Source organism: Cebidichthys violaceus, unplaced genomic scaffold (genome assembly GCF_023349555.1).
Source record: "Cebidichthys violaceus isolate CVI_PGR_0920_01 unplaced genomic scaffold, fCebVio1.0.p SCAF_7, whole genome shotgun sequence".
Lineage (NCBI taxonomy): Eukaryota > Metazoa > Chordata > Actinopteri > Perciformes > Stichaeidae > Cebidichthys > Cebidichthys violaceus.
Genome location: NW_027176927.1, coordinates 870,412 through 893,676, shown reverse-complemented (window position 1 = coordinate 893,676; position 23,265 = coordinate 870,412). Strand labels below are relative to the sequence as shown.

At 45.9% G+C, this 23,265-nt stretch overlaps 2 protein-coding genes and 1 long non-coding RNA gene across 4 annotated transcripts; all 3 read left to right on the top strand.

Moving 5' to 3' along the window:
* Nucleotides 1–1,088: 1,088 nt before the first annotated feature.
* On the top strand, nt 1,089–4,444 carry LOC137891691 (high affinity immunoglobulin epsilon receptor subunit beta-like). Of its 2 annotated transcripts, none has more exons than XM_068736426.1 (6): nt 1,089–1,989; nt 2,070–2,180; nt 2,395–2,451; nt 2,967–3,131; nt 3,785–3,901; nt 4,140–4,444. In XM_068736426.1, the coding sequence occupies exons 1-6, from the start codon at nt 1,885–1,887 to the stop codon at nt 4,209–4,211; spliced, it is 627 nt and encodes a 208-aa protein (XP_068592527.1). In that variant the 5' UTR covers nt 1,089–1,884; the 3' UTR covers nt 4,212–4,444. The 2 variants fall into 2 exon arrangements, with proteins under 2 accessions (XP_068592527.1, XP_068592528.1); XM_068736427.1 differs by having other exon boundaries at nt 1,744–1,989; nt 4,143–4,444.
* Nucleotides 4,445–19,300: 14,856 nt separating this feature from the next.
* LOC137891020 (membrane-spanning 4-domains subfamily A member 8-like) lies at nt 19,301–21,542 on the top strand. The gene is made up of 5 exons (XM_068735429.1): nt 19,301–20,227; nt 20,308–20,418; nt 20,633–20,689; nt 21,205–21,369; nt 21,510–21,542. Exons 1-5 carry the CDS (start codon nt 20,123–20,125, stop codon nt 21,540–21,542), a joined length of 471 nt encoding a protein of 156 aa, XP_068591530.1. The 5' UTR covers nt 19,301–20,122.
* Nucleotides 21,543–22,030: 488 nt separating this feature from the next.
* Nucleotides 22,031–22,682, top strand: LOC137891368 (uncharacterized). The gene is made up of 2 exons (XR_011105342.1): nt 22,031–22,139; nt 22,381–22,682. It is a non-coding gene; the product is annotated as an uncharacterized lncRNA (long non-coding RNA).
* The last annotated feature ends 583 nt before the right edge of the window (nt 22,683–23,265 follow it).

Here is a 23,265-nt window from a genome sequence, read left to right as displayed (position 1 = left end):
GCGACGCATGTGGCAGCGGCGGCTGCGCCGCGATGGTCTGGGTTGTTGAGGTGTGTGAGATAGACAGGAGAGATGGGGCAGAGGGTGGATGAAGGAAGGGGAGACTGGGGAGGGAGGTGGGGAGGTGAAGCGGGGAGGAAGATGTTTCTATTGAGCCCCGTCCACATTTCTGTCATGTCTTTTCCTTGACAGAAAGCTGAAGCACCCAGTTTCCTTTTTCTCATCCTTCTCCTCCTTCACTTTGTTTTTTCTCTCCTGCTTTTCCAACCTTTTAAAGAAGAACCACCTCTTCTTTTTCTCCACTGGCAGACAGATATGTAGCAGCACTTTGTTGTCCTCTCTCAGCTGATATATGTCTGCCTCCTGGCTCTGATGTATATCGCACAACATGTGGTTCCTAGCGATCTGTTCTTTCAATTTATCGGTCAGACCTTGGTTGATGGCTTGCATGGAAACGAGCATGTTTTCAGAGTCTTTCAGGTTCAGCGAGAGGCTCTCGTTGTGTTCGCTGAGAGCAGAGAGTTTTCCTGCGTAGTCTTCAACCATTTTGTTGTAGTTGATGATCGCTGTCCCCTTCAGACCCTTCAGCTTGTCTATGCGCTCATCAGCGACCATGAGACTCTTCTGTAGACGGCTTGATTTAACCTCGCCATCATGGACCCTTTGACAGAAGCTCCACTTTTCACTGTCAGACCTTTGTTGGGATGCCTCCAGGTCTCTGACACGCTTTCTCAGGCGCTCAATCTCGGCGTTGGCAAGGGTGAGCTTCACTTTAAGAGGATTGGCTTTCGGAGGTCGGCCCTGAGGAGCGGCACCGGGTGTAGCGGCCTGCGGCGGTGGGGAGACGGCACCGGGTGTAGCGGCCTGCGGCGGTGGGGAGACGGCACCGGGTGTAGCGGCCTGCGGCGGTGGGGAGACGGCACCGGGTGTAGCGGCCTGCGGCGGTGGGGAGACGGCACCGGGTGTAGCGGCCTGCGGCGGTGGGGAGATGGCACTGGGTGTAGCAGTAGGCTTTATTATGATGCTACTGGTGCCCTGAGCATTACATACTGTGATCTTGCACTCAACGTTCTTGCTGATGTCCATGGCGCTAACAGAAGAGTCTTGAAAAGGAACGTTCTTGCGGATGTCCATGGCGCTAACAGAAGAGTCTTGAAAAAGACCGATGGTATCGGTAGAATATATGTCTTTAAAAAGACTGTTGTTGTGTGTTGAAGATGGTCTCTGTTAGATGATCTCTGGTAGATATACACCGACTGTCCTTAACTGTTTGGCTTCAATCTTCGATTTGAAGCCAAACATTTCATCTCCATGGATACATAACAGGGAGGAAGGAGTTTCACTTCTGTTACCAAGGAGACGGAAAGCTAGACTCGTTTCTGTGTAGGAGGTGTTGATTTGTTGTTAGTATTTTGTTATTGTTTAAAGGCTCCTATAGTGGCAGCTTATTTTACCGTCCTTCTTGGCCACTTCATGTCCAACTTACGTGCTCTTGCAGGCTAAAGTTGTCTTGTTAGCTGTCCAATGATGAGGCTCGTAGCTTGTAGTCAAAAGTAGTTTTATTCGATGTAAACAAAAAATAAAGAAAATCCTTATGCAATAACTGGAGTACCAAAACACTGACCCTCTGCTGGCTATTACTAAAAAGTCCATAATCTGCCATCTATAAATCTGCAGGTGTTTGCACCGTGTCCCTACGGTGTTTGTTTTGTGATGTATGTGTGAGTGAGCTGCCCTAACTCTGCCAATTCCCCAACGGGATTAATAAATACTCCATCTATCCAGCCGTCCATCCCGAAATCTCCATGTCATGTTGCAGGTGTGAGAGATGTTGTCGGAGACAAGGGAGTGACTGTGTTCACCGTGGCGACTGACAGTAAGAGCATGTTACCACCTCTGTGTCAAATCCTCAAGACTCTTTGCTGCAGTCCGATGTGCTCCTCAGGGTACAAGGTGCTGATGCAGAGCAATACAATTTCAGCTCTTGGGGTGAGAGAAACTGTTTATTAAAAGTCTTAAGATGTCCAGGTCTAAAACAAAGAGATTTAAATGTTTTGAATCTTTTACAGACTATACAGATCATGGTGGGCCTGTTCAACATCGGACTTGGGCCAGGACGAACAAGCCTTCATCCTGAGGATTTTGCCCATTTGGGAGCTGCATACTGGCTGGGCGGCGTGGTAAAATAATATTGGGAGAATATTCTTTTGCTTTGGTTTCATATTACTATAGAGAGCCAAGGCAAAAGCAGGGGTTTTGTTGATGTTTTTGTAACGCCTCATGAAACGGACACAATTACCAGAACTTTAAAATGCATTTAAACGCTCCATTGGCTGTTTGAAGAATAACTCGTGGAAATATCACTGGCTTCTTTTTCTCATGTCCTCTCTTCAGTTCATCGTAGCTGGAATCCTGTCCCTTCTTGCCAACCGGTTCCCCTGTCCTTGCTTGGTAAGTAAAGACTAAAGGCCCTTTCAGACATGCACCTCTTATCCTGGCTCTCTTACTGAAGCGTTTGGTGCGGCTGGTCTGGCTGGGGGGGGTCGGAGGATGACGTGGGCTGTGACTTAAATGCAGCTGCAGAAGTTCTCTGCATTAGTTCATCTGCATGTGCCTGTCAATCAGTGACCTCATTTTCTCCTCGCTGTCAGGTTAAAGAATTAACAATAACGTTATAAAACAGCGTCATTCTGACCAACAGTCTCTTCTCGTATTTTCACTTTATATTCTGTCGGATATTATGAAACAGGCAGCAGATCTTTGCTCATGAATAATGTTTTTGATTATGAAATTGAAGAATGCATTTGTTGCAATCATAACATTTTGAACTCCCTGCTCCCTCTTGTGCACCCGGCGCCAAATGAATAAATAAATGTCCACTCCTGTCTGTTTGAAACTAAGATTTAACGAAAAGAAGAAAAAGGGACACTGTGAAGTCAAAAGAATAACGTATTCTTTCCTCTCAGGTGGGCTTTGCTGTGTTGGTGAACATAGTTGGATCTATCTTCGCCGTTGTTGGCATTGGGATGTATGCCACAGACATTAACGATGTCTCTAACGCCAGGTTTTGTGACGGGTACAATGCTCATCGTTCTGGTGACAACTGCAAATATGTGAGATACTTTTTCCAGGTAAGCATACCTTTAAAGGATAAAGCTGTTTTTATTTTTGTTGTTGTCAACACATCCTGTTAAAAACAACGAACCAATAATGTTAGTTCAGCCCGTCTATCCGCACTTTTCAACTTCTTTACTCTGTCTGTGGCTCTCAGCTCCAAGCTCAGTCGTTTCTGCTGAAGTCATAAATCATTAAAAAACTTCCTACATATTTAGATTTCTTTTTTTATTTAATGGCTCCACAAAACCTGGACAATGTAGTCTTCAGCAATTGTTACTCAGAGGAGTTAATAGAGCATTTGTTGGGACTATTTTCAGCTGTTTTTAAAAAAATAAATAGATAATCTATGGAAAAGAATGGAACTCAGAGGAATTTGAATTCAATATTTATTTTTGTCCTTTAATGAGATTTGTTGACAATAACAAAAATATTGAATTTTTCCAGCCTTTAATGTTAAACTTGAAAACACAATCATACAGTATGGAGCATTCTGCGGAGTCTTGATCGTGTAATTCTAAACCGACTTTGGCAGTTTCATAGTGCAGGAATCTGTCTGCATTCGATTGTACCTGATAAATCATTAACGTTCACATTTTAAAGTTTAGTTTAAAATATCTGCAAATCAAACTGAATTCCTTCTTTTTCTTTCTTTCTTGTCGTGTATCAGCGTTTGATGACAGCCATGGACATTACTATGATCGTCCTGACTGTCCTCCAGCTGTGCGTCTGCATCGGCGTCACTGTTCTGGGCATCAGAGCTCTCTTCAACATGAGGAAGGAAGAGGTACGAACACACCCGAGCACAATCCACGTCAATTACTGATCAATAGTACTTTAAGTAGTAGTCCTAGCATCTGCAGGAAATCCAACATCAGCGTTAGTAATGGAAGTAGTTGTAGTAGGTGTACAGTATGTGGTTAGATCAGTGAGTGTAGTATACAACATGAGTAACACTATAAAGTTGACTTTCTTGAACTTTGTCATGTTGTCACTTTATGTAAGTTTACTTTGTTGTGTGTCAGCAGGGAGGCAGAGATGAGGACATTTACCAGCCAGTGTTGAAGGAAGTCCTCATGACCAGTCCTGGTGCTTAAAATCTATTAATCATGCATCCAAACACAAGAGGATGGTGTAGGAGTATGATAAGCAACACATCATTGTAATCCTTCAACATATCAGCTTAAAACAAATCAAAACTGCTTTATTTCTAATCACAAATACACTGCAATTATATGCTGAAGAGAAAGTTCCGTCCGCTCTTTTATCAACTTCTGGATTATAAACATTATGTAAACTTTCTTCAATAAAGGTAAAAATGTTGACAATGTTTTTGAGTTTTTCAAATTTCAAGAATGAGATTCCATTCACTTCATTGAGGAGACAGACATCTCAAACTCTTGGCAGATTAAAACTAAATCATCAGCATGGCCTTTCTGGGATAGTAGTAACTTCTCCATATTCACCAAGGGTATTACAGTACGCACAATCTGAAGTACACAAAATAAAACACGAGATGGCGCAGCAGAGACACTGCATTATAGAGACGGGTTATGTTTTAGAGCGGACCGAAAAATCACTCTGGAGGAATTTGTATCCCCCCTATACGTTTTGCTGAAAATGTTACAAATAAGCCACTGGAAAATTTGCATATTACAATGGCTATTAAATTCCGGTCCTTTCAGTCATTTTACAACTTTATTTACAATTGTATACGAGTTTTATACACATTTTTATAAGAATGTAAAAATGGTGAAGACTGTCTAAAGAATTTGAAAGTGGATAAAGTTTTAATTTTCAAATGCCGGTTTCCTGTGAGCCTGCCAAAAGAAATTCCATTCACTTCAATTGTATTTGGGAGGAAGTCATCGCTATAACCCAAACCATCTGCATGCCTGGATGCATGCTTTGAATGATCATAACACTACCATTTAGATAGATAGATAGATAGATAGATAGATACTAACTTTATTGATCCCGCGAGGGGAAATTATTTTGTTACAAGCAGCAATAGGTTACAGAGCAGCAATAGGTCAAAGGTAAAAAAATCTTAATATTCTATAAAAAGGAAAAGAAAAATACACGTCACAATATATACAATTATAATATAGTAAAGATGTTATCTAAAAAATGCACACTATATACACAGTGAATAGAACAGAATAATATTAAATCAACTAAATAAACAGTAGTGCAGAGGTTTAACGATTTGATTTGGCCCGAGGTGATTTATTGTACAGTCTTATAGCAGTAGGCAGGAATGTTCTCCTGTACCTGTCCTTATGACAGCGGAGCTGGATCATTCTGTTGGAGAAAGTGCTCCTCTGTCCCTGCAGTAGGTGGTGGAGAGGGTGGTCCTGGTTATCCAATATGGATGATAGTTTCTTCAGTGTCCTCCTCTCCACCACCTGTTCCAGATAGTCTTGTTTACAGCCGATGATGGAGCCGGCCTTCTTAACCAGTTTGTTAAGTCTGTTGGTGTCTCCGGCTCCAATGCTGCTCCCCCAGCAGACTACGGCGAAGTACAGTGCACTGGCCACAACAGACTGGTAGAACATCTCCAACATCTTGCTGCACACGTCGAAGGATCGAAGTTTCCTCAAGAAAAAGAGTCGACTCATCCCCTTCTTGTACACAGCGTTGATGTTGGCCTTCCAGCTCAGTTTGCTGTCGATGGAGACACCCAGGTACTTGTACTCCTTCACCATGTCCACGTCCTCTCCCAGAAGTCTCAGTGGCTGTGGAGCCGTCGTCCTCCTCCTGAAGTCGACCACCATCTCTCTGGTCTTGGCCACATTCAGAAGCAGGTGATTTCTACCGGCCCACTCCACAAAGTCATCCACTACTGCCCTGTACTCCTCCTCCCGTCCGTCCCTTATACACCCGACCACTGCAGAGTCATCAGAGAACTTCTGCAGATGGCATGACCCCGAGTTGTACTGGAAGTCAGTGGTGTATAAGGTGAACAGGAAGGGAGACAGAACAGTTCCCTGTGGGGCTCCAGTATCACTGACCACCGTGTCAGACAGCACACGGCCCAGTCGGACAAACTGTGGTCTGCCTGTGAGGTAGTCAGTGATCCAGGAGACGGTGGACGCGTTAACCCCCACCTCCCGCAGCTTCTCACTCAGTAGCACTGGTTGGATGGTGTTAAATGCACTGGAGAAGTCAAAGAAAGTGATTCTCACAGAGCCACCGGTTCCATCCAGGTGCGACTGAGCTCGTTGCAGCAGGTAAATGATGGCATCGTCCACTCCCACATGAGGCTGGTATGCAAATTGCAGAGGGTCCAGCGATGATTTCACCTGCGGTCGGAGGTGGGCCAAGACCAGCCTCTCCAGCACCTTCATCACATTTACCATACCTGTAGGAGAACGTAGGTCGTAGGAAATACAAAAATTGATTGCAAACATTTTTGTATTCCGTTATTAAGCCTACTCTCATTGATATGAATGTGATGCACATAATAATAGATTTGAATCAACACCTAATTATAACTCTGGTGAGGGTATGCTGTGTTGCAGGACTGTAATGACATTGTTTGCCACTAGGTGGTGTCCATTCTCTTAAATACACACACGCTCTTGTACGTTACCTGCTGTGTTGTTCCTTCAGTTGTGCATCTACACCTTTACTTACTTTGAGAAGGGAGCAAGCTCTACTTTATCCAGTACTGATATTAGCTTCATTAATATTGATGGTATAGGTTTTAATCACTGAAAAGGAATATTGAATAAAGGTTAAATAAATGGTAAATGTCAATGCAGTATTTGTGACAGCTAAGTACAAATACTTGTTTTCTTAAGATATATTCAGCATTTAAACTTTGGTCCTAAGCTTGGGGTAAAATGAGAGGAATGTTGGAGGAGACAAAGCATGACACTTAATTCAAGAAAGTCAAAAGTCAAAGCGTGGGAAAAACATAAAGAATGCTGGATAATGGTGTCTGTCTTATCTCTTATACTTACAAAAGAAAACAAAAACAGAATTATTTAAACTATCAGTTTGTTATGTCAGAGAGTCTGTCTGCAGATCAAGTGACGGTCTTGCATATGATCTTTCTTCAACCGTTTCTCATTTCTTTCTATTACACTTATTTGTATCTCTTACCATTTTTCATAGGCCATCCAGTGGTGGGCCGTAAGGGCCAGCAAAGCCTTCTCTGCTGGCCTAGACAGAATCACAAAGTTATAGCTATTTTATATTCATCCATGAATGGAGAAGGACTTCTTACTGGAACTAAAACGCACAGATGTACTGAACAGCCGTGTCATTAAACTCTTTATTAAAACCTTCTGGACCCTAGCCCTATTTTTAGGCCTCAGCTCGAAAATAGCATACCCATACGATAATGAGTGTAGCGTTGCAACTGTAAGGGCTATTTGAATACCTTTGGAATTAAAATAACCCTAATACTTGTGAGATGTGTTGATATGTGTAAATATCAGTATATATGTTACTGGTTATGAGTAAATTAAGATGGCACACAGCACAAATTGAAAATTCTAATATTGGCCTGGAAAAAAAAGCAATTACAGGATATTTCTTTTTAGAAATCCTGTAGATACGAGCTTTCAAGCTCTCCCAGATCATAGCACTATATGTTGAGGGTCTCTAAACAAATGTTTACTTTGATAAAGTGAAGCTTTATCTAGTACATCTTGATCTAGTACAGAGAGGTCAGACGAGGTCAACCAAAATGTAATCTTGTTCCATTGTAATTTTATAGAGTATATAATGATATATTTCACTTCTTTTATCACTAATAGTGTTCAATCTATCCAATTACAGCAGTTTGGCATCATTTTGAGAGCCTGCATCCTCTCTGAGACTGTTTATGTCTGTCATCCATGGGATTTTCTCGTCTGAATTCCAGTTTGTTTCTCTTCCAGGGCCTTACAGACTGTGTGAAGAGCCGATTTGACCCAATGAACCTTCCATAGACGTGTCACAGCCTGCTCTGTTGAGACGACCCAACGTGACTTTGATTGACAGAATCCGTTAGCCAATCAGAATAAGAAACGTCAAATTTCTAAAATCCGATTTGCTGAGACGTATAACCCTTATTGAGAGATCGTAGAAACTTATGAAAATATAAAAGTATATTTTCACAACTACAGAATGGGATAGACTTCTTGAATAGACAAGAAGACCCATTTGCTGTCTTACCCATTTATAGGAGGACAGAAGACCCTTCTGCTATCAGAGAGGGAAGCATGAGGAAGAGGAAAGATAGACCCCCAAAAACGTAGGAATGTCAGAGAGCTGACTGTGAGAGCCTGCAAAAAACATGCGGGAAGACAGTGGAGCAGAGCAGAGAGAAGGGAAGAGGAGGGGAGGAGAGACCTGGATTATACAGCATTGCAAATGAGTGAAAACTGATTAGAGGAAAGACCCCTTCAGAGTAGGAGTGTTAGAATTAGTTGTTGTAGCACACAGACTGTTTCATTGACTTGAGATTGTAGTATGTGATTGTTATGTGAGAAACTTGAATAAAAACACAGCCTTACCATTTGTGTCTGAAGCCAAATAAAGTATTCTGGTCCTTTAAAACAATTTAACCCTCTTCTCCTGTCCATAAATGGTGTGATGAGATGTGACGACTGAAGCATGCAGAGGAGCTTAAGGTAAATTCCCTGGGTGAAGACATGGCAGAGTTAGTCATAAAATGGTGAGAATGTTCACAATAGGCAATAGTAAAGTACAGACAAAGTACATAACTATTACATACAGGGTGTTAGAGTTGCATGCCATTAAGAGCGCCTAGGGCTTTGCCGTAAAAGACTCTTAAAAATACAATAATTCCGAAATCCTAACGATTAAGCCACGGGGTGAGATAAAAGACCGACGGTATTGTCCCGACAGCGGAAAAAGGAATCTAATCCTTGCCGGTGGGACAGCCGACGGAGTGACCACCGTGTTAGGTGCGTACGACTTCCCCGCTTAGACACGGGGCAGGAGCCGCTCGCGCTTCACCCTCCCCCTTCAGCTAGCAGACACACGAGGCCCATGAGCTCAGCGGGACCTTTGAATTCACACAGAGCGGCGTCCGCTGCGCAGATAGATAGTAAACATGAACGGATTAATATTATTTTTTGCTGCAGAACATCTCAAAGGAAGGAGCTGGTTTATGATGTGATCGATAACGCGGATTATGATGATGGCTTTGTTTTGTAAGTAACACTGCGAGGCTGTGTCGTAGCGGAATGTGAAAAACATGGCTGCGACCGTTTGGTTGCTAGCGATCTCCTGAGCTAACGGGTGTTAGCATTGAATGACTTTTTCAAAACGTTATTGGCATAAATGTGGCGAGTGGGTCTGCCTAGGGGACGCTATATGGATTTTGATATTTGGTACTATATGTAGCTTTGTCTGAGTTGTGTTTGGAGTTTGTACAAACAGCTGAGATGACTTTGTAGAGCAGGAGCAGCAGTTTGAGCAGGTATGCGACATCATTATATTCGTTACTGATGAGTGCACATTATGAGTGGGTGGATTTTTGGATGAATGCGTTGACCCCGCCGGCGGGGGCGCTCGGGCCCAAGAGGTTTTAACAAAGAAAGCAGGATGGACTTGTCTTTAAATCGTGAACAGCAGCTTTGGTAAGTGAACTGCAGTAGCTTTAATAGCCATACATATTATTTACGTCATTATTTAATATGCTTGTTTATATATTATTATTATTTGTACAAGTTGTTTTTATGAATATGAATTTTCGTTTGGTTTTATATGTGATAGGAACTATTGTTACGTCCTATGTTGCGCTGGGGACACATTTAGCCGGTGCATAGCAACAAGAAGACGCGCGAAGCGGCCACGGTCTACATCAGGGGTGGCCAACCAGTCAGAGACCAAGAGCCACATTTTTTACTGTGTTACCGCAAAGAGCCACATCATACACATGGGCACACATGAACATCACCCCATCCCTTCCTCACACACACACACACACACACACACACACACACACACACACACACACACACACACACACACACACACACACACCTTTGCTCAGCCAGATTGATTGTAAATGTCACACACCAACATGATAATGACAGAAGTTGACTCCTACAGTACTAAGACCACAGGCCAGTCATTTTCAACAATGAACATTGTGTGCACTGTCTCACACAGACAAACTCTCAGTTCAACCAAGTCCACAAACTAAAATATAATAATTTACAATAGCGTTTTTCTTTTACTATGCATGTTACTTAGTGGGACTTCTGGCATTCCTTGCCTTGAACAATCCTCTTCAAATCTGGCTTGTATTCCGTTGTTGCCACTCAAAGCAATTCTTTCACATCGGTGTCAGTCAGAACAGATCGATGCTTTGATTTCACGTGTTTCAGGGTAGAAAACACAGACTCGCAGACGTATGTTGACCCAAACATTGACAGTATCTTAAGCGCAGCCCGTTTGACATTGGGGTATTTTTCCATTGGCACACTTTTCCAGAACTCAATGGTATCTTCCCTTAAAGCAGGTTTCAGTTGGTCCTCCTCACGAAGATCGATCATCTCCAACTCAGCCGCAGCCTCATCTGTGACTAGCGGGGCTTTCAAACAGTCCGTCTCAGCATTAAATGGGTCGACGAGGAATGTAATCTGTGGCCTTTTCAGTTGTAGATCACGGAACCGGGCCACAAAGCTTTCGTGCAGGTTTTCAACCAGTGTTGCATATCTGACTCTTTGCTTATTCAGGGCGGCGCTGGTGACTTGCCCGCTGGCTTCTAGCAGAGTGGGAAAATGTGTTAAATCTCCCTTTTGAATATGCGCCTTGAACAGCTTCAGTTTGTTGACAAATGCAAACACACTTTGCACCAGGTCAGGCAGCATTTTTAACTTACCCTGCAAGGTCAGGTTCAGTCTGTCCAAGTGACTCAGCATGTCGACCAAAAAGGCCAGATCCATAATCCACTCGAGGTCCGAGAGCTCGGGATAGTCCTTGTCCTTCTCTTCCATGAACAGTTTCACGGCATCCAAAAGCTGAAAGAGGCGAGAGAGTACCTGGCCTTTTGACAGCCACCTCACAGTGCAGTGCAGCGGCAGGTCACCTGGAAGCCCTTGGTCCAGCTCAGCGATGAGATTTTTGAATTGCCGGTGGTTAAGCGCATGTGTGCGGATGTAGTTGACGATTTCCATCACAGGCTTCATGACATTGTTTAAATTCAATGATTTAGACACGAGTTGCTCCCTGTGGATGATGCAGTGGAAATTCCAAAACTCGGGAAATGTTTGGTCAGCTTTGCACAGCCCCACAAGCCCGTTCACAGATCCGATCATGGCTGGCGCTCCATCCGTAGCTATTGCAGTTAGTTTTGGTATGGGCAGATTTGCTTTCGCAAATGCAGCCATCATTGTTTCTTTCACATCTATGCCACGGGTTCTGTCTTTTAATGGCACAATATCAAGGAGTTCTTCTTTGATCAAACAATCGTTTGACACAGACCGTGCAAATATTGCCAACTGAGGCTTGTCTTGTATGTCACAACTCTCATCCAATGCGACACTAAAATACTCACATGCTTGAAGGTCAGAGTGCAACTGTGATTCAATAGCCTTGTTAATGTCCGATATTCTGTGTTCAACAGTGTGGCGGGACAGTTGGACGTCTGATACCATTCGTTTTAGTTTGTCGTTTCCAGGAGACAAGATTTCAACAACGTCACCGAGGCATTTTTTAACGAACTCCCCTTCATTGTATGGCTTTTTGGCCCGTGCAATGTTCCAAGCCAGTTGATACGATGCAAGCGTTACAGTCTCTGAGTGCTTCGTAAATTTTTGGAAAAATTGTATCTGCTTTTCTGCCTGACTTTTCAAAGTGACCAACTTGTGCTTGCAAAGTTCAGTCCCTTTTGGAAATTCCTGGTCGATGTTAGCATGGAGTGAGCTGAAGTGGCGCTGAAGATTTGAAGCTTTGAAATGCGCTAATGACGCCTGACATATAAGGCAGAATGGCTTTCCATTACGTTCAACAAAAAAATATAAACTCTCCCACTCTGTTAAAAACGTCCTGTGTTCATCTTCATATTTTCGTTTTTCTGTGCATTTTTTTCCTGACATTTTGAGAGCAAACTTGACACAGAGGTATTTTCATCCCACGCACATCCGCGTTTGACGAAAATACCGTATTGAAGTCAAACGAAGCGAATACGCACATGCGCGTTTGACGAAAATACCGTATTGAACTCCAACGAAGCGAACACACACATGCGCGTTTGACGAAAATACCGTAATGAACTCAAACGAAGCGAACACGCACATGCGCTTTTGACGAAAATACCGTATTGAACTCCAACGAAGCGAACACACACATGCGCGTTTGACGAAAATACCGTATTGAACTCAAACGAAGCGAACACGCACATGCGCGTTTGACGAAAATACCGTATTGAACTCAAACGAAGCGAAGACGCACATTAAAAAAACACAAATACAAACTTCGATATAAACGTAAGAGCCGCATGAAACCGGGCAAAGAGCCGCATGCGGCTCGGGAGCCGCGGGTTGGCCAGGCCTGGTCTACATACTCCGCGCTAAGTGTTAAAGTTAAACTGTTAAAGTTAAGTTTACGTTTTTAAGTGATCTACTTTCACAAGATTCATGTGTTTTCAAGTGGACTCATTTTCCCTCTTGGTGTTGACAGACGAATAAATCCGTCAGTAACAACAACTAAGCTGTCGTGTATTTCCTGGAGGGAGTGATAGCGTTACTATTGTTCATTTGTCTATAGCGTACAATGCACGGCCCGCCACTGGTTTTGATAAGCTGCGAGTGGTAAGAGTAAATATTATGATCAGTGGTGGAATGTAACTAAGTATATTTGCTTAAGTACTGTACTTATGTACAATTCCAAGGTACTTTACTTGAGTATTTCTCTTTTATTCAACTTTGTACTTTTTACTCCACTACATTTGTCTGGCAGCTTTAGTTACTAGTTACTTTGCACATTATATTTGTTCAAACCCTTCCTAACTACCCAAACTGAACAACAGAGTATAAAAGAATTAAAATAAGCTACACCTGAAACATCTGCAGCAGGAATAGTGATCCAAAGAAATATACATTTGTAATATCCATATATAATAGTAAAACACTGACAGGGATCATGTATCTGATAGATTAGTACTTTTATTACTATTGTTTGTAGTCCAATGACCTCATTTTCTGTTTGTCAGTTCAGTGAACGATGAACTGAAGTCAGGTTGAATGTGTGAGGTGAGATGTGAAGGACAGCTGACAGCTGATCGTCAGTGAGAGAGGATCTGGATTAATTAAACTCCATCAAGGAGAATGTTTGTTCACATATGTAGGTCGATCCGAAAATATTATAAAGACAGTGCCAAAAGGTATTTGAACAAAGCACACCGTGACGACATGTCACTCGTGTGCTGACGCAGATACACAGACAAGCGCACACAAAGACACACACCTCGTTCATTGCGCTCATCTCTTGTTAATTTTTGTAAATGTCTGTTTCTTAACACGATAAATAAACATAAATCAAGTTTACTTTCAATACAAATCCTTATGACTGATTTGGCTTGATTTTGAGTGAGCGGGTCAATATGACCCTGAACAGCAGAGGTGTCTCATCATATTTATCTACATCAAAGTACATCAAAAGTTTCAAAATGTAAAAAAATACAATTTGGTAGACTGATGCAATTTATATCTAGGTTTTTCCAAAGTAGCCAACATTTGTTTTGTATTTTTCATGAAATCGAGTGAGCTATCCAAATTTACAAACTATATTTATTATGATTTTTTGGTTTCTGACCACTTTTGGATGATTAAACATGGGCCGGGTCAAATTCACCAGGGAACATCATTGCTGTACATGAGGACCGAACATAGCAGGAGGGTTGAACAGATTCCAGTACTTCTTCTTTATAGTCACCATCATGTCATACAATTGTATTAATATGATGCACATTTAATTAGAGATCTAGAAACATAGAACATTGATTTGATTATTTATTTGATTTTGTTTGACGGTGAGATGTCCTGTGTATCGACTCTCGAGGGCAGGCAGATCGACGGTGAGATGTCCCGTGGATCGACACCGGAGGGCAGGCAGGTCGACGGTGAGATGTCCCGTGGATCGACTCCGGTGGGCTGGCAGATCGACGGTGAGATGTCCCGTGGATCGACACCGGAGGCTGGTAGATTGACAGGTACTCAAGGCGGAAGATGGTACTCGGGTTAAAGCTGGTTTGGGAATCAAGATGGAACCTTCAGTTCCAGCCACCTCCGAGTCGCAGCGACCTCCATTTCCCACCGCCGGGTCAGCATCCTGTTCCCCGACTCCGAGAGTCCGAGTCCGGTCCGCCTGAGCACCTGTGTCCGGAGCAGGTTCGGCAGTTCTGACGTCCGCCGGAGCACCGGTGTCCGGAGCCCTTCTGTCCTCCGGTGCCGATCCACGGGACATCTCACCGTCGATCTGCCTGCCCTCCGGTGTCGATCCACGGGACATCATGCCGTCGATCTGCCTGCCCTCCGGTGTCGATCCACGGGACATAGAAGGGCTCCGGACACAGGTGCTCAGGCGGACCGGACTCGGACTCTCGGAGTAGGGGCTCACAACAGGATGCTGGCCCGGCGGCGGGAACTGGAATTCGGTGCGACTCGGAGGCGGCTGGACCTGGAGGTTCCGTCTTGATTCCCGAACCAGCTTTTACCCGAGTACCGTCTTCTGCCTCGAGTACCTCTCAATCTACCAGCCCTCTGGTGTCGATCCACGGGATATCTCACCGTTAATCTGGCTGCTCTCCGCTGTCGAGCTGCCGCTTCCGAGCCGCAGCAACCTCCAATTTCTGCCGCCGGGCCAGCATCCTTTTCCCCGGAGCCCCGACTCCGAGAGTCCGGTCTGCCTGAGCACCTTTGTCTGGGGTAAGTTTGGTCGTCCAGCTTACCTTCTGAGCACCTGTGTCGGCCAGAAGGACGGCTGGATGACCGAACTTTCGCCGAACGCAGGTGCTCAGAATGACGGCTGGACGACCGAACTTGCTCCAGACACAGGTGCTCAGACGGACTGGACTCTCGGAGTTGGGGCTCCAGGAAACAGGATGCTGGCCCGGTGGCGGGAACTGGAGGTCGCTGCGGCTCTGAAGCGGCGGCTCGACACCGGAGGGCAGGCAGGTCGTCGTTGAGATGTCCCGTGGATCAACATCGGAGGGCAGAAGGGCTCCGGACACCGGTGCTCCGGCGGGCGGCTGGACTGCTGAACTGGGCCAGCATCCTTTTCCCCAGAGCCCCGACTCCAAGAGTCCGGTCTGCCTGAGCACCTGTGTCTGGGGCAAGTTTTGTCGTCCAGCTTACCTTCTGAGCACCTGTGTCAGCCAGAAGGACGGCTGGACGACCGAACTTTTGCCGGACGCAGGTGCTCAGAAGGACGGCTGGACGACTTAACTTGCTCCGGCCACAGGTGCTGAGACGGACTGGACTCTCGGAGTCGGGGCTCCGGGGAACAGGATGCTGGCACGGCGGCGGGAACTGGAGGTCGCTGCGACTCTGAAGCGGCAGCTCGACACCGGAGGGCAAGCAGATTGTCGGCGAGATGTCCCGTGGATCGACACCGGTGGGCAGGCAGATCGACGGTGAGATGTCCTGTTGATCGACACCGGTGGGCAGGCAGATCGACGGTGTGATGTCCCGTGGATCGACCCCACAGGCTGGTAGATTGACAGGTACTCAAGGCGGAAGACGGTACTCGGGTTAAAGCTGGTTTGGGAATCAAGATGGAACCTTCAGTTCCAGCCACCTCCGAGTCGCAGCGACCTCCATTTCCCACCGCTGGGCCAGCATCCTGTTCCCCGACTCCGAGAGTCCGAGTCCGGTCCGCCTGAGCACCTGTGTCCGGAGCAGGTTCGGCAGTTCTGACGTCCGCCGGAGCACCGGTGTCCGGAGCCCTTCTGTCCTCCGGTGCCGATCCACGGGACATCTCACCGTCGATCTGCCTGCCCTCCGGTGTCGATCCACGGGACATAGAAGGGCTCCACACACAGGTGCTCAGGCGGACCAGACTAGGACTCTCAGAGTCGGGGCTCACAACAGGATGCTGGCCGGCGGCGGGAACTGGAATTCGGTGCGACTCGGAGGCGGCTGGACCTGGAGGTTCCGTCTTGATTCCCGAACCAGCTTTAACCCGAGTACCGTCTTCTGCCTCAAGTACCTGTCAATCTACCAGCCCTCTGGTGTCGATCCACGGGATATCTCACCGTTGATCTGGCTGCTCTCCGCTGTCGAGCTGCCGCTTCCGAGCCGCAGCAACCTCCAATTTCTGCCGCCGGGCCAGCATCCTTTTCCCCGGAGCCCCGACTCCGAGAGTCCGGTCTGCCTGAGCACCTTTGTCTGGGGTAAGTTTGGTCGTCCAGCTTACCTTCTGAGCACCTGTGTCGGCCAGAAGGACGGCTGGATGACCGAACTTTCGCCGAACGCAGGTGCTCAGAATGACGGCTGGACGACCGAACTTGCTCCAGACACAGGTGCTCAGACGGACTGGACTCTCGGAGTTGGGGCTCCAGGAAACAGGATGCTGGCCCGGTGGCGGGAACTGGAGGTCGCTGCGGCTCTGAAGCGGCAGCTCGACACCGGAGGGCAGGCAGGTTGTCGTTGAGATGTCCCGTGGATCAACATCGGAGGGCAGAAGGGCTCCGGACACCGGTGCTCCGGCGGGCGGCTGGACTGCTGAACTGGGCCAGCATCCTTTTCCCCAGAGCCCCGACTCCAAGAGTCCGGTCTGCCTGAGCACCTGTGTCTGGGGCAAGTTTTGTCGTCCAGCTTACCTTCTGAGCACCTGTGTCAGCCAGAAGGACGGCTGGACGACCGAACTTTCGCCGGACGCAGGTGCTCAGACGGACTGGACTCTCGGAGTCAGGGCTCCGGGGAACAGGATGCTGGCATGGCGGCGGGAACTGGAGGTCGCTGCGACTCGGAAGCGGCAGCTCGACACCGGAGGGCAGGCAGATCGTCGGCGAGATGTCCCGTGGATCGACACCGGAGGGCAGAAAGGCTCCGGACACCGGTGCTCTGGTGGACGGCCGGACTGAAGAACTTGCTCCGGACGCAGGTGCTCAGGCGGACTTGCTCTCCGAGTCGGGGTTCCGGGGAACAGGATGCTGGTATGGCAGCTCGACGGTGTGATTCCCGTGGATCGACACCGGAGGTCAGGCAGTTCGACGGTGTGGTACCCGAGGTCCGACACCGGAAGTAAGTCATCTTGACGGTGTGGTACTCGAGGTCCGACACCGGAGGTCAGGCAGCTCGACGGTGTGATTCCCGTGGATCGACACCGGAGGTCAGGCAGTTCGATGGTGTGGTACCCGAGGTCCGACACCGGAAGTAAGTCATCTCGACGGTGTGGTACCCGAGGTCCGACACCGGAGGTCAGGCAGCTCGACGGTGTGATTCCCGTCGATCAACACCGGAGGTCAGGCAGTTCAATGGTGTGGTACCCGAGGTCCGACACTGGAAGTAAGTCATCTCGACGGTGTGGTACCCGAGGTCCGACAACGGAGGTCAGGCAGCTCGACGGTGTGATTCCCGTGGATCGACACCGGAGGTCAGGCAGCTCGACGGTGTGGTACTCGAGGTCCGACACCGGAGGTCAGGCAGCTCGACGGTGTGATTCCCGTGGATCGACACCGGAGGTCAGGCAGCTCGACGGTGTGATTCCCATGGATCGACACCGAAGGTAAGGCAGTTCAATGGTGTGGTACCCGAGGTCCGACACTGGAAGTAAGTCATCTCGACGGTGTGGTACCCGAGGTCCAACAACGAAGGTAAGGCAGCTCGACGGTGTGATTCCCGTGGATCGACACCGGAGGTCAGGCAGCTCGACGGTGTGGTACTCGAGGTCCGACACCGGAGGTCAGGCAGCTCGACGGTGTGATTCCCGTGGATCGACACCGGAGGTCAGGCAGCTCGACGGTGTGATTCCTGTGGATCGACACCGAAGGTAAGGCAGTTCAATGGTGTGGTACCCGAGGTCCGACACTGGAAGTAAGTCATCTCGACGGTGTGGTACCCGAGGTCCAACAACGAAGGTAAGGCAGCTCGACGGTGTGGTAAACCGGGGTCCTACACCGGAGGTCAGGCTGATCGACGATTAGCCGTTGTTGCTTGCGGTCGGTTGCTCCGAGTCCGGAGTGGAGCGACGCATGTGGCAGCGGCGGCTGCGCCGCGATGGTCTGGGTTGTTGAGGTGTGTGAGATAGACAGGAGAGATGGGGCAGAGGGTGGATGAAGGAAGGGGAGACTGGGGAGGGAGGTGGGGAGGTGAAGCGGGGAGGAAGATGTTTCTATTGAGCCCCGTCCACATTTCTGTCATGTCTTTTCCTTGACAGAAAGCTGAAGCACCCAGTTTCCTTTTTCTCATCCTTCTCCTCCTTCACTTTGTTTTTTCTCTCCTGCTTTTCCAACCTTTTAAAGAAGAACCACCTCTTCTTTTTCTCCACTGGCAGACAGATATGTAGCAGCACTTTGTTGTCCTCTCTCAGCTGATATATGTCTGCCTCCTGGCTCTGATGTATATCGCACAACATGTGGTTCCTAGCGATCTGTTCTTTCAATTTATCGGTCAGACCTTGGTTGATGGCTTGCATGGAAACGAGCATGTTTTCAGAGTCTTTCAGGTTCAGCGAGAGGCTCTCGTTGTGTTCGCTGAGAGCAGAGAGTTTTCCTGCGTAGTCTTCAACCATCTTGTTGTAGTTGATGATCGCTGTCCCCTTCAGACCCTTCAGCTTGTCTATGCGCTCATCAGCGACCATGAGACTCTTCTGTAGACGGCTTGATTTAACCTCGCCATCATGGACCCTTTGACAGAAGCTCCACTTTTCACTGTCAGACCTTTGTTGGGATGCCTCCAGGTCTCTGACACGCTTTCTCAGGCGCTCAATCTCGGCGTTGGCAAGGGTGAGCTTCACTTTAAGAGGATTGGCTTTCAGAGGTCGGCCCTGAGGAGCGGCACCGGGTGTAGCGGCCTGCGGCGGTGGGGAGACGGCACCGGGTGTAGCGGCCTGCGGCGGTGGGGAGACGGCACCGGGTGTAGCGGCCTGCGGCGGTGGGGAGACGGCACCGGGTGTAGCGGCCTGCGGCGGTGGGGAGATGGCACTGGGTGTAGCAGTAGGCTTTATTATGATGCTACTGGTGCCCTGAGCATTACATACTGTGATCTTGCACTCAACGTTCTTGCTGATGTCCATGGCGCTAACAGAAGAGTCTTGAAAAGGAACGTTCTTGCGGATGTCCATGGCGCTAACAGAAGAGTCTTGAAAAAGACCGATGGTATCGGTAGAATATATGTCTTTAAAAAGACTGTTGTTGTGTGTTGAAGATGGTCTCTGTTAGATGATCTCTGGTAGATATACACCGACTGTCCTTAACTGTTTGGCTTCAATCTTCGATTTGAAGCCAAACATTTCATCTCCATGGATACATAACAGGGAGGAAGGAGTTTCACTTCTGTTACCAAGGAGACGGAAAGCTAGACTCGTTTCTGTGTAGGAGGTGTTGATTTGTTGTTAGTATTTTGTTATTGTTTAAAGGCTCCTATAGTGGCAGCTTATTTTACCGTCCTTCTTGGCCACTTCATGTCCAACTTACGTGCTCTTGCAGGCTAAAGTTGTCTTGTTAGCTGTCCAATGATGAGGCTCGTAGTTTGTAGTCAAAAGTAGTTTTATTCGATGTAAACAAAAAATAAAGAAAATCCTTATGCAATAACTGGAGTACCAAAACACTGACCCTCTGCTGGCTATTACTAAAAAGTCCATAATCTGCCATCTATAAATCTGCAGGTGTTTGCACCGTGTCCCTACGGTGTTTGTTTTGTGATGTATGTGTGAGTGAGCTGCCCTAACTCTGCCAATTCCCCCAACGGGATTAATAAATACTCCATCTATCCAGCCGTCCATCCCGAAATCTCCATGTCATGTTGCAGGTGTGAGAGATGTTGTCGGAGACAAGGGAGTGACTGTGTTCACCGTGGCGACTGACAGTAAGAGCATGTTACCACCTCTGTGTCAAATCCTCAAGACTCTTTGCTGCAGTCCGATGTGCTCCTCAGGGTACAAGGTGCTGATGCAGAGCAATACAATTTCAGCTCTTGGGGTGAGAGAAACTGTTTATTAAAAGTCTTAAGATGTCCAGGTCTAAAACAAAGAGATTTAAATGTTTTGAATCTTTTACAGACTATACAGATCATGGTGGGCCTGTTCAACATCGGACTTGGGCCAGGACGAACAAGCCTTCATCCTGAGGATTTTGCCCATTTGGGAGCTGCATACTGGCTGGGCGGCGTGGTAAAATAATATTGGGAGAATATTCTTTTGCTTTGGTTTCATATTACTATAGAGAGCCAAGGCAAAAGCAGGGGTTTTGTTGATGTTTTTGTAACGCCTCATGAAACGGACACAATTACCAGAACTTTAAAATGCATTTAAACGCTCCATTGGCTGTTTGAAGAATAACTCGTGGAAATATCACTGGCTTCTTTTTCTCATGTCCTCTCTTCAGTTCATCGTAGCTGGAATCCTGTCCCTTCTTGCCAACCGGTTCCCCTGTCCTTGCTTGGTAAGTAAAGACTAAAGGCCCTTTCAAACATGCACCTCTTATCCTGGCTCTCTTACTGAAGCGTTTGGTGCGGCTGGTCTGGCTGGGGGGGGTCGGAGGATGACGTGGGCTGTGACTTAAATGCAGCTGCAGAAGTTCTCTGCATTAGTTCATCTGCATGTGCCTGTCAATCAGTGACCTCATTTTCTCCTCGCTGTCAGGTTAAAGAATTAACAATAACGTTATAAAACAGCGTCATTCTGACCAACAGTCTCTTCTCGTATTTTCACTTTATATTCTGTCGGATATTATGAAACAGGCAGCAGATCTTTGCTCATGAATAATGTTTTTGATTATGAAATTGAAGAATGCATTTGTTGCAATCATAACATTTTGAACTCCCTGCTCCCTCTTGTGCACCCGGCGCCAAATGAATAAATAAATGTCCACTCCTGTCTGTTTGAAACTAAGATTTAACGAAAAGAAGAAAAAGGGACACTGTGAAGTCAAAAGAATAACGTATTCTTTCCTCTCAGGTGGGCTTTGCTGTGTTGGTGAACATAGTTGGATCTATCTTCGCCGTTGTTGGCATTGGGATGTATGCCACAGACATTAACGATGTCTCTAACGCCAGGTTTTGTGACGGGTACAATGCTCATCGTTCTGGTGACAACTGCAAATATGTGAGATACTTTTTCCAGGTAAGCATACCTTTAAAGGATAAAGCTGTTTTTATTTTTGTTGTTGTCAACACATCCTGTTAAAAACAACGAACCAATAATGTTAGTTCAGCCCGTCTATCCGCACTTTTCAACTTCTTTACTCTGTCTGTGGCTCTCAGCTCCAAGCTCAGTCGTTTCTGCTGAAGTCATAAATCATTAAAAAACTTCCTACATATTTAGATTTCTTTTTTTATTTAATGGCTCCACAAAACCTGGACAATGTAGTCTTCAGCAATTGTTACTCAGAGGAGTTAATAGAGCATTTGTTGGGACTATTTTCAGCTGTTTTTAAAAAAATAAATAGATAATCTATGGAAAAGAATGGAACTCAGAGGAATTTGAATTCAATATTTATTTTTGTCCTTTAATGAGATTTGTTGACAATAACAAAAATATTGAATTTTTCCAGCCTTTAATGTTAAACTTGAAAACACAATCATACAGTATGGAGCATTCTGCGGAGTCTTGATCGTGTAATTCTAAACCGACTTTGGCAGTTTCATAGTGCAGGAATCTGTCTGCATTCGATTGTACCTGATAAATCATTAACGTTCACATTTTAAAGTTTAGTTTAAAATATCTGCAAATCAAACTGAATTCCTTCTTTTTCTTTCTTTCTTGTCGTGTATCAGCATTTGATGACAGCCATGGACATTACTATGATCGTCCTGACTGTCCTCCAGCTGTGCGTCTGCATCGGCGTCACTGTTCTGGGCATCAGAGCTCTCTTCAACATGAGGAAGGAAGAGGTACGAACACACCCGAGCACAATCCACGTCAATTACTGATCAATAGTACTTTAAGTAGTAGTCCTAGTATCTGCAGGAAATCCAACATCAGCGTTAGTAATGGAAGTAGTTGTAGTAGGTGTACAGTATGTGGTTAGATCAGTGAGTGTAGTATACAACATGAGTAACACTATAAAGTTGACTTTCTTGAACTTTGTCATGTTGTCACTTTATGTAAGTTTACTTTGTTGTGTGTCAGCAGGGAGGCAGAGATGAGGACATTTACCAGCCAGTGTTGAAGGAAGTCCTCATGACCAGTCCTGGTGCTTAAAATCTATTAATCATGCATCCAAACACAAGAGGATGGTGTAGGAGTATGATAAGCAACACATCATTGTAATCCTTCAACATATCAGCTTAAAACAAATCAAAACTGCTTTATTTCTAATCACAAATACACTGCAATTATATGCTGAAGAGAAAGTTCCGTCCGCTCTTTTATCAACTTCTGGATTATAAACATTATGTAAACTTTCTTCAATAAAGGTAAAAATGTTGACAATGTTTTTGAGTTTTTCAAATTTCAAGAATGAGATTCCATTCACTTCATTGAGGAGACAGACAAATCAAACTCTTGGCAGATTAAAACTAAATCATCAGCATGGCCTTTCTGGGATAGTAGTAACTTCTCCATATTCACCAAGGGTATTACAGTACGCACAATCTGAAGTACACAAAATAAAACACGAGATGGCGCAGCAGAGACACTGCATTATAGAGACGGGTTATGTTTTAGAGCGGACCGAAAAATCACTCTGGAGGAATTTGTATCCCCCCTATACGTTTTGCTGAAAATGTTACAAATAAGCCACTGGAAAATTTGCATATTACAATGGCTATTAAATTCCGGTCCTTTCAGTCATTTTACAACTTTATTTACAATTGTATACGAGTTTTATACACATTTTTATAAGAATGTAAAAATGGTGAAGACTGTCTAAAGAATTTGAAAGTGGATAAAGTTTTAATTTTCAAATGCCGGTTTTCTGTGAGCCTGCCAAAAGAAATTCCATTCACTTCAATTGTATTTGGGAGGAAGTCATCGCTATAACCCAAACCATCTGCATGCCTGGATACATGCTTTGAA

Excerpts from the sequence above, each read along its gene's own strand:
- LOC137891691 (XM_068736426.1), top strand. The coding sequence starts at position 1,885 with ATGTTACCACCTCTGTGTCAAATCCTCAAGACTCTTTGCTGCAGTCCG. Across the intron at positions 1,990-2,069 it reads ATACAATTTCAGCTCTTGGG|ACTATACAGATCATGGTGGG; the intron begins GTGAGAGAAACT and ends AATCTTTTACAG. Across the intron at positions 2,181-2,394 it reads CATACTGGCTGGGCGGCGTG|TTCATCGTAGCTGGAATCCT; the intron begins GTAAAATAATAT and ends TCCTCTCTTCAG.
- LOC137891020 (XM_068735429.1), top strand. The coding sequence starts at position 20,123 with ATGTTACCACCTCTGTGTCAAATCCTCAAGACTCTTTGCTGCAGTCCG. Across the intron at positions 20,419-20,632 it reads CATACTGGCTGGGCGGCGTG|TTCATCGTAGCTGGAATCCT; the intron begins GTAAAATAATAT and ends TCCTCTCTTCAG. Across the intron at positions 21,370-21,509 it reads ATGTGAGATACTTTTTCCAG|CTCCAAGCTCAGTCGTTTCT; the intron begins GTAAGCATACCT and ends TGTGGCTCTCAG.